We start from the raw sequence: 11,264 nt of genomic DNA, 5'->3' as shown, positions 1-11,264 counted from the left end.
GGGGGGGGGACGAGGGAGCTGATAAGGGAGTGGTCTTTTCGGAACGCTGATAGGGGAGGCGAGGGAAATATATCCCTGGTGGGGTCCATTTGGAGGTGGCGGAAATGACGACAGATGATATAATGTATATGGAGGTTGGTGGGGTGGTAGGTGAGGACCAGTGGGGTTCTGTCCTGGTGGCGATTGGAGAGGCAGGGCTCAAGGACGGAGGAGCAGGAAGTGGAGGAGATGCGATGGAGAGCATCGTCGATCACATCTGGGGGGAAATTGCGGTCTTTGAAGAAGGAGGCCATCTGGGTTGTACGGTACTGGAACTGATCCTCCTGGGAGCAGATGCGGCGGAGACGAAGGAATTGGGAATATGGGATGGCGTTTTTACAGGGGGCAAGGTGGGAGGAGGTGTAGTCTAGGTAGCTGTGGGAGTCGGTCGGTTTATAGTAAATGTCCGTGTTGATTCGGTCGGTCGGTCGAGATAGAAATGGAGAAGTCTAGGAAGGGGAGGGAGGAGTCTGAGATGGTCCAGGTAAATTTGAGGATGGGGTGGAAGGCGTTGGTAAAGTAGATGAACTGTTCAACCTCCTTGTGGGAGTATGAGGCAGCACCGATACAGTCAGTCATCGATGTAGCAGAGGAAAAGGGCGAGGGGTGGTGCCAGTGTAGCTGTGGAAGATGGACTGTTCCACATATCCTACGAAGAGGCAGGCATAGCTGGGGCCCATGCGGGTGCCCATGGCTACTCCTTTGGTTTGGAGGAAGTGGGAGGATTGGAAAGAGAAGTTGCTCAGAGTGAGGACCAGTTCAGTCAGTCGAAGGAGGGTGTCAGTGGAAGTCAGTGGATATCTGGTCAGCATGGACAAGTTGGACGGAGGGGTCTGTTTCCATGCTGTACACCTGTATGACTCAATCACAAAAGGAAGCAGCTCAGAAATTATGAAGATGAATTAGATAAAATGCTAAACTGACAGGATTAGATTCACTAATGCTCAAATGTGTTTCTGTCAAAGACCTGAACCATGATATTAGATTGGAAAGACTAGGAAATACACCTTGCACAAAAAGGTGTTTAAAAAGTTGATCAAGGGCTCAGATTTTGAGAGGGGGAATTAAACAGATCAGACTAAGATAACCAGAATGCATCTTTCACTCAGGGAAACAAAGAGACAATGTAGCAATCTGAAAAAAAAAATCTATGGCTCGTTTAAGCAAAACAGCTCGCAAAACCAAAAAACCTTACATTCCACCAGTGAATGTAATAACTGTTGCCATCCAAAACTGCAGTTTTCCAACTTCCAATTTGAAATATTTTCATGCAAGTTAACATTTAAAAATTTTTTAAAACTACAAAAAAAGGTACAACTTTTCAGACTCATCCATAATGCACTTATTGTTAAAGAAGAATTTCAGAAAGAAAAAACCTGCACAAAGCAAATGAGGAGCAGGAATCACTTTCCTGCTCCACCATACATGGCTAATCTGATCGCTGCACATTCCCATCAACCCTGACAACCTTTCACTCCCTTATCAATAATTTGTGCCTGAAAGATATTCAAGGACTTTGCTTTCATCACGTTTTGAGGAAGGGAGTTCTGATGACTAATCTGGGAGGAAAATAAAAATCTCCTAACAAGTCCAAATGGGTGACTCTTAATATAATGGAGAGATGCAGCAGCATGAGTATTGCAGGCAGGCCAGCATGTGCTGTCTGCCCTAATTGCACTTGAAGTATTCAACTTACTCAAATTTTCCTTATTATCCACTACTTGGATGATAGATTTTGAAATTTATACAGAAGGACTCCCAGGTCCCTGTTAGGCTGCAGAAAAGTTTCTCTTCACTATCTAGGAGACATTCAACTCCTCTATCCTTCTTGCTGGAGTATATCGGAGAGGTTGAGCCTGTACACAGCTTAGAGTGACAGGTAATTTTACTGAAACGTTAAAAAAAAATTCTAAGGAGCTTGACATGGAAGGATTGTTGGCCCTTACTGGAGAGTCTAAGGCCAAAATCTAAGAGTAAGGGGTCTCCCATTAGGGCTAACAGTGAGTAGTAGGAAATTATTTCTCAGAAGGTAATTTTACAGAATTCTTCACTGCAGAGGGCTGTAGAAACATATTCAAAGCAGAGATTGATTAAGTATTTGTCTGGTGTCAGGAGATCAAGACTAATTTGAATAAGGCTGGAAAAAGTGACATTTCAGGATTAAATCAGCTATGACCTAGTGATAGATTGGACACAATGGGCCAAACGGTCTACTCCTGCTCTTGCGTCTTATGGTCCAAAACCACAATTAACATCTTTGAAACAAAGAATCAACCTTTCCAGTTGTTAAACCTGATGAAGATTACATATCAATTCTAAAGCCCGAATGAAAATAAACAAAGTGGTGAAGTTACAAAGTAATCTAAAAAGAGCTGAAGCTGGATTGCCAGATTGAATCTATCAAGGTCATCTTTATAACCAGAATGTAAAGATAGCTATTGAGAGAGAGAGAGTTCTACCTGTAATACGGTCATTCAACAACAAAAAGGTGTCACATTGCATTGTCTACTTATTAAAGTTCATGCACAGAAGAGGGAAAAAAAAATACATTATTCAGTCCTTCAAAATTTATGATATTAGGGCTGATCAGATTGTGGACTTATGTCCATTTCCTTGTCCAGTTCAAGGTTTTTATTTAAAAAACTAGTTCAGCATTGATGAGCCTCCTAAGCTGTTGGAGGTAGGTAGTACAGTTGAAACTTTATTGCTGGAACAGCACAGCAGGTCAGGAATTCCTGAAGAAGGGCCTGTGCCCGAAACGTCGAATCTCCTGTTCCCTGGATGCTGCCTGACCTGCTGTGCTGTTCCAGCAATAAAGTTTCAACTTTGATCTCCAGCATCTGCAGACCTCACTTTCTCCTCGGTAGGTAGTACAGGGCAACCTTGATTATCCTAATGGCATGGGCAGAGAGTTTTGCTTGGATAATTGAATGTTCAGATAAATTAGTTTACCCAAGCATCAGGACCTTCAGATCTTGTTCAGCTAATTCAAAGTTTGGATAATCGAGGTTGCCCTGTACATCTATCCAAGCCCAGGCATCAGCCAGATGATAAACTGCCTACACTATATCCTGTTAAAAAAAAAAGTCGGACAAATCCAACCCAGTCAATTATCACTCCAAACTACAGTCATTTGACTGATGATTATCTTCAACAATGCCATCGAACAGAAATTACTGGATAAACTCAGGTCTAGCAGCATCCGTGTTTGGTTCTTTTCCCGAGGTTTCGCACACAAAATGCAATTTGCACGTACCAGCTTCTGCAAACAGTTAAAGTTTATTAAAGCTTGTACAAGCTAGTTGACCCCCTTTGACCCCATACCCCTGCTTACAGGGATGTGCGGTGGTGTCAAAGTGAGGCCCTGAACAAAGAAAATACATCCTCTTATACATCCAGTTGGCCATGCTTACAGATACTCTGGCTACTCCCCCACAGTCACATGCCACTCAAGACAACCGCCAGTTACTAACAGTCACAAGTTACCTCAGGTACAATGGCAGGAGATCATCTTCAGAGATAACGCTATTGCCCTAATCCTGTGGAATTGTTATGCAGACAATTTCCTGACTCAGTGATTCCCCAAGACAATGTAGGTGTTGCATACCTAGCTTCAAGGGATGGCCAGAAAGCATTTCTGGATGGATCAGATTGAATGATAGTTTAACATGACAATAGCAAGGGGGAGTAGCAGCAAATGACTGTCCACCTGAAGGGTGAATTACAATGGCTGGTCATCCACATTCTTGGATTGTTGCCCCCAAAGATATTAAAAAGATTAAACTGCACTATTACATTAATATCCAGAGAGATATGCCCATTTATTCTTTAAAGATTACATGTGGAGAGTAACCAGAGTTCACAACTAGATCAGGGACCTTTCTTCAGAACTGGGTATGAAGCAGAGATCCACTGGCAATTAGTTTCAGATCTTTAGTATCTACAATTCTTTGGTTTATTTTGTAGTGCTATTAAGTAGCACTTGCTTTGCAATAACCTGCTCAGTGATGTACAGTTAGAGTTCTGCCAGAGCCACTCAGCTCCTGATCTCATTACAACTTTGATCCAAACATGGATAAAAGATCTAAATTCGGAGGTCAGGAAAGAGTGACTGCTAGAGAGGTTCAGAAAAGGAACACCCTCTACCTCTCCCTCCCAATCTCCAAAACATGCAAAATTAAAAAAAGTGTTCAAGAGATTCATCTTATAGCTCAGCAGAAACGCTGAAAAGTAAATCAGATTTGGGAAATCAAAATCCGATCTTGCTTGCCATACATCAACTTTTCTAAATTTACTAGTTTAAAATACAAAGATGTACTAGCCTGTTCAAAAAGGCATTGCCAAAAGCATTAAGCTTCCGGAATGGCTTTTTTGGATCCACCACCAGAGCATTTCCAGGGATCACTCCTTCTACATCCCCATTCATTACAGCAATGAAGCAATCAGTAGTTGGCTCAGGTCCAATCCTCATTCCTGGGAAATCTTGTTCAAGAAGGTACCTGAGATAAAAACCAGAAGTAGTTATCAATGTTTCTCACCATTCCAGGAAAAAGGATGCAATAAACATTAAAAAGTCTTAAAATTAAGCAAAGGTTGCACTGTAACCAGAAATCTGAATGGTCATAAAAACAAACGTATGGGAGTCACCTTGATGGAAGGAATCTCATGATTACAAAAATTACAACACTGCACAAAGTTTTCAAGGAGCTTTCACTCAAATTTGAAGGAACTATGAACCTGCACCCCAGGTCTCTTCGTATGGCAAAACTCCCCAGGGTCTTACCATTAACAGTACAGCTAAATTGCCCGTAGTGTTAGGTAAGGGGTAAATATAGGGGTATGGGTGGGTTGCACTTCGGCAGGGCGATGTGGACTTGTTGGGCCGGAGGGCCTGTTTCCACACTAAGTAATCTAATCTAAAGACCTGCCATGGTTTGCCTTTCCAAAATGCAACACCTTACATTTACCTAAATTGAAACTCCATCTGTCACTCCTTAGCCCATTTGCCCAACTGCATAAGGCCCCATTGAATCCACTCAGGAGGTCATCTTCATTATCCACTGCACCTATTTTGGTGTAGTCTGCAAACTTACAACTCATTTAAATAAAGATGAAAAAGTAGTGGCCTCAGCACTGATCCGTGTCACACTGCTGGTCATAGGCCTCCAGTCCAGAAAGCAATCCTCTGTTACTCTATCTCCTACCTTCAAGTCATTTTAGCATCCAATTGGCTTGCTCCTCCTGGGTGCCATGAGATCCAACCTTACTAACCAATCTACCATTTGGAACCTTGTCAAAAACATCTGAAGTCCATACAAACAAATGTCTACTGCCATCTACCTTCAATCCTCTTTCTCTTCAAACAAAGAAATGTCAAGTTAGGAGACATTATTTCCTCACACATGTTGACTATTGTGAATCAGTCCTAGCCTTTCTAAATGCATGTAAGTCATGTCTCAGAATCCCCTCCAACACATTACCTACCACTGACCAGGCTCATCAATCTGTAGTTCCTGGCTTTACCTTTCAGTAACAGCACCACATTAGCCACCCTCCAGCCTTCCAGCAGCTCAGCTGCAGCTGTCAGTTATACAAATATTTCAGCAAGGGGCCTGAATCTCTTCCCTAGCTTCCCACAAAGTTCAGGGAAACACCTGATCAGGTATTGGAGATTTATCTATCTTTAGATTAGATTACTTACACAGTGTAGAAACAGGCCCTTCGGACCAACAAGACCACACTAACCTGCCGAAGCGCAACCCACCCAGACCCATTCCCCTACACCTAACACTAGGAGGAATTTAGCATGGCCAATTCACCTAACCTGCACATTTTTGGATTGTGGGAGGAAACCCACGCAGACACTAGGAGAACATGCAAACTCCACACAGAGTCACCTGAGGCAGGAATTGAACCCAGGTCTCTGGTGCTTGAGGCAGCAGTGCTAACCACTGTGCCACCATGCCACCCAACGTTTTAGATGTTTTAAGACCTCCTGCAACATGATCTCTTTTCAAAACATCACTATTTCCTCAAGTTCTCTAGCGTCCACACCCTTCTCCACTGAAAATGTTTGTTTAGTATCTCACCCATCTCCTGTGGTTCCACACAAAGATCAATATGGCCATCTGTAAGGGAACCTATTCACTCCTGGTTACACTTTTGCTTTAAACGTACTGACCATCTCTAGATTCTCCTTTACTTTATTTGCCAAAGTTCCCTGTTTGCCCTCCCAATTACCTTCTTAAATACACTTTAAGGGATTCACTTGATCCCAGCTCTCAAACAGAGTGCCTCTTTTTTCTTGACCAGATCCTCAACTTCTTGTCATCCAGCATTCCCCTTCAAACTAAACAGGAACATAGTGAGAGTCCAGAGATACTCTTTTTAAAAAACCTCCCACTTCCAAAACACTTTTATTTGGGAAGCTGTTTGCAAGAAATCTTTTAAATTCCTAGACTAATACTGTCAATATTGCTTTACTTCAATTTAGAACTATATACAAGGCCTGTCTTTTGCCAAAATTCTATTAACTTTAAAGTAAGCATGATCACTTGCCACCACTGACACCTCAGTCACTTGCCCTATTTCCCAAGAGAACAAAGTTTTACATCTTCTCTAGGAGATGCAGCCACACAAAGTTATTTCTTAGTCTGATTTTCTGTTTCAAATATACACTTGACAAATTCCTCTTCAGCCAAACCATTAACACTAAACAGTCTATAATTTGGAAAAAAAAAAGTTTAAATCTTTAACCATTAAACCCTATTATTCTTCTTACAGATAGCTGAGATCTCTTACATGGAGGTGCAAGTTTGCTCAGAGCTGGAAGGTGCTATCCTCCCTGGAGAGGCAATTGTCTCCCCATTACAGTATCCAAAAACCTTCCAGCTCAACAAACAACCTTACATCTTGAACCTCAACCAGATCTACAAAATCTTATCGAAAACCTCCATACACACTTGCTTCTCAATTTTTGACTATGGAGGGGGCGTACCTATAAGCATAACCCCAAACATTATGATCATCCCCTATCCTTATTTCTCATTTTTCAGTTCCATATGACATCACTGGATAATCTCCCAGAATTATCTTACACTCGAAATGTTATCCCTAATGAAAAATGCCACTCTCTCTTCCTCTCGTCGTCATCGCCACCCCCCCGCCCCCATTCTTCCTTTAGGATCTGTACCGCAGAACATACTCCCCACCAGTATATTAGTCCCTTCCAATTCATGTGGAATCGTTCTTCTTATACATATCATTTCTGCCCTTGAAGAGGCTCCAAAGATCCAAAAACAAATAAAAAGTGATTCCTTGCTCTCTGCACCAGCTCCTCGGCCAGACATTAATTTGCTCTATCCTCCTAGTTCTGCTCTCATTAACACATACTACTAGTAGGCCAGATATTACTATTTTCATGGTCCTACTTTTTAAAAACCTTCTGCCTAGGATCCTGCATTCTCTCTTCAGAACCTTGTTCCTTTCTTTAACTATTTCATTGGTATTAACATGCACAAGACTTCCTGGTAGTCACTCTCCCCTTTCAGAGAATTCTGCACCCTCTCCAAGCCATCCTAGATTCTTGCACTGGGAAGAACCTCCCCAACATGAGAAAGGCCACAGAAACACCTGTGTGTAATAGGGGAATATCCAGCAGAGCTCAATCACTTGGAACCTGACATACCCAGTCATTACAGGACAGTGACCTTGGTATCAGTGTTAAAATTCCCCGAGAAGGCTTCTGCCCCTACTACAGTAACCAAAACAGGGGGAAAAAAAAAAATCAGACAAACGTGACAGAGGAGGGAGGATCAGAAGGCCACATAACCCCTGTACTAAAGGAAGACCTGAAGCCACACCTTGCAAAAAGGATAGAATTAACAATTAGCCAAGATAACCAGCATACAGGCCAATTGCAGGCAAAAGGTCAGATTCCAATGAATGGTCAGCACAAATGAATTGAACCAAAGGATCTGCTTGCACTGTATAACTCAACTGTGTAGAGTCAGTACAAATACAAACAACCATTGCTCCCTCTGCAGTAATGCAGGTGGGCATAACGAATGCAGATAGAATCAAATTTCTCTGAACATTACTAGGGTCTTAGGGTCAGATTTCACACATAGCCCAGTTTCCTCCAATTAACTGAAGTTAATCAATACATTTCCAACTACTCTATGGCATATTGACAGCCCAACAGGGCAACCTGCTTATCTTATGCATTGCCTCCACCCCTTCTCCCAGAGCAGGGCAAGAGGTAGCATCATTTCTGAGCAATATCCTCAGCCTTCCTCCCTGGGGGTACAGTGAGGGAGGGTCAGTGCAGCCTGATTTCCCTGTGCAATACCCTCTCCCTCTCACCCAGGGGGGCACAGTGAGTGAGTGAGGGTCCGGCTGGTGTGTGCTCACCTGATGAAGGTGGTCTTGCCGGTGGAGTACTGACCGACCAGCAGCAGCATGGGCTTGTTGTCGAAATCCGCATTGTCCAGGGCGGGCGAGTGGAACTCGTGGAAGCGGTAATGTTCCTCCAGGGGAAGCAGTTTGCTTTTGTAGAGCTTCTTCAGGCCGTCCGTCACCGTCTGAAATACCTCGGGATCCTTCTTGCCGCGGTCATGCGCCCCCAGCCAGCTGAACATGCTGCCGGATAACCTGGGAAAGTGTAAACCCAGACTAAAGCAGCAGTTTACAGCGACAACAATAACCTCCTTAAAGCCCGAACCCCCCTCCCCCGGCCCCTCCTCCTGAAAGTCTCCCCGAAGCCGCTCCGCTTTAAGGAGCCGCAGCTCGAGACAGCTCCCGCCCCCGCGCGCCGTCCTCTTCCAGTGACGTCAACCAACGGCTTCATCCTGCACGCGCGGGTCGGGTGTGGGGGGAGGAGACCGTCGGAGCGGGAATTTGGCCGTTCAGCCCATCGAGTCTGCTCCGCCATTCAGGCATGGCTGATAAGTTTCTTCCCGTCACCGTTGACAGTCAAGAACTTAGCTATCTCCGTCTTATCTCACTAAACTAGCCAGTTTCACTAAGCTTGGCTAAATTAATTAACTAACTAGCTTCATCAAATTAGGCAACTATGTTAGCTCACTTGACTAAATTTAATTAACCAACTTCAAGTTAACAACTGACTGACTTAGCTCATTAACCCAATTAACTAACTAGTTTCACCATGATTTGGAGATGCTGGTGTTGGACTGGGGTGTACAAAGTTAAAAATCACACTACACCCGGTTATAGTCCAACAGGTTTAATTGCAAGCACCAGCTTTCAGAACACTGCTCCCTTTATCAGGTGGTTGTGGAGCGTAAGATGGTAAGACTCAGAATTTATAGCAAGGGTTTACAGTGTAATGTAACTGAAATTATATATTGAAAAAAACCTGGATTGTTTAAATCTCTCATCTGTTTGAATGACCATGTTGGTTTCCACGATTTGGAGATGCTGGTGTATAGAGTAGTGGTGCTTTTACGCATGGTGATGCCTCCCATCATGTATGTGGCAGGTACTCATGTGACTCAGCCATCATTGTCTATCTCATACACTGCAGGCAAGGATGCCATGAGACATGGTACATTGGTGAGACTGACAGAGGCTGTGGCAATGAATGAATAGACACCGCAGAACAATCAACAGACAGGAGTGTTCCCTCCCAGTCAGAGAACACTTCAGCGGTCCAGGACATTTAACCCTCAGACTTAGAGTCATAGAGATGTACAGCATGGAAACAGACCCTTCGGTCAACCTGTTCATGCCAACCAGATATCCCAACCCAATGTAGTTCCACCTGCCAGCATCCGGACCATATCCCTCCAAACCCTTTCTATTCATATACCCATTCAAATGCCTCTTAAATGTTGCAATTGTACCAGCCTCCACCACTTCCTCTGGCAGCTCATTCCATACACGTACCACCCTCTGTGTGAAAAAGTTGCCCCTTAGGTCTCTTTTATATCTTTCCCCTTTCACCCTAAACCTATGCCCTCTAGTTCTGGAATCCCTGACCCCAGGGAAAAGACTTTGTCTATTTATCCTATCCATGCCCTCAATAATTTTGTAGACCTCTATAAGTTCACCCCTCAGCATCCGACGCTCCAGCGAAAACAGCCTGTTCAGCATCTCCCTGTCGCTCAGATCCACTACCGAGTGGCCATCCTCCAAGGCAGACTTCGGGACAGGCAGCAATGAAAAGTGGCTGAGCAGAGGCTGATAGCCAAGTTTGGTACCCATGGGGCTGGCTTGGGTTCATATCACACTACAGGTGACCCCATTGCACTATACATCACACACTTATATATACACCCCTCGCAGACTTGTACCCATTTATACTCACACACATGCACCTGCTCTTCACAGATATACACATAAAAGTTTGTGGGGCGAATTTGTCCTTGCAGAGTTACATTTTACTTTGCTCAAAAGCTGCATGAATCCATGTAAGTTTTTGTAAATTCATTTTTTTAGATTAGAATCAGTCTAAACATTGTGGCACAGACAGTATCACACAGGGGAGCTCACACCTTCAATACATTATCTGGGCAGACAGACACTAATTGTTCAAATTCACTTGAGAATGTAACTTTTAAAAAAAAGTTTTGTGATTTACATATGAAAGAACTGAAACCAACATGGTCATTCTAACAGATGAGAAACTCAACAAACAATCCAGGTCTTTTTCAATATATAATTTAAGTTACATCATACTGTAAACTTTTGCTATAAATTCTGTTTTACAATCTTACACTCCACAAACACCTGATGAAGGAGCAGTGCTCCAAAAGCTGGTGTTTCCAATTAAACCTGTTGGACTATAACCTGGTGCTGTGTGATTTTTAACCTAGTTTCACCAGGAAACTGCTGAGTTAACTCATTCAGCTAGATTAGTTGGAGGTGCTCCCCTTCAGAAAGGCAAATGCAGGACTTATACACTTAATGGTAAAATCCTGGAGAGTGTTGCTGAACAAAGAGATCTTGGAGTGCAGGTTCATAGTTCCTTGAAAGATAGGATGGTGATGGATGAGTTTAGCATGCTTTCCTGTATTGGTCAGAGGATGGAGTATAGGGATTGGGGGGGTCATGTTGCAGTTGTTTAGGACATTGATTAGGCTACTTTTAGAATATTGAGAAATTTGAAAGTGTTCAGAAAAGATTTACAAGGATGTTGCCAGGATTGGAGGGTTTGAGCAACAGGGAGAGGCTAAATAGGCTGGAGCCATTGTCTCTGGAGTGTC

The 11,264-nt window shown here is 43.3% G+C and overlaps 1 protein-coding gene across 2 annotated transcripts in view; it reads right to left on the bottom strand.

The window, feature by feature from the left end:
* The window catches only part of LOC122548512 (EH domain-containing protein 3), a 74,366-nt gene extending 65,544 nt beyond the window's left edge, over positions 1-8,822 (bottom strand). The window contains exons 1-2 of one of the 2 annotated variants that reach the window (XM_043687254.1): positions 8,452-8,822; positions 4,362-4,538 (exon numbers count right to left, since the gene is read on the bottom strand). In XM_043687254.1, the coding sequence (XP_043543189.1) occupies positions 4,362-4,538; positions 8,452-8,678 (404 nt within the window). In that variant the 5' untranslated portion in view covers positions 8,679-8,822. The remainder of the gene's footprint in view (positions 1-4,361; positions 4,539-8,451) is intronic. The other variant, XM_043687255.1, reaches the window with a different exon arrangement.
* Positions 8,823-11,264: the final 2,442 nt, after the last annotated feature.

Source organism: Chiloscyllium plagiosum, chromosome 3 (genome assembly GCF_004010195.1).
Source record: "Chiloscyllium plagiosum isolate BGI_BamShark_2017 chromosome 3, ASM401019v2, whole genome shotgun sequence".
Taxonomy (NCBI): domain Eukaryota; kingdom Metazoa; phylum Chordata; class Chondrichthyes; order Orectolobiformes; family Hemiscylliidae; genus Chiloscyllium; species Chiloscyllium plagiosum.
Note: the sequence above shows the minus strand (reverse complement) of the source record. Positions and strands in the feature narration are given on the sequence as shown.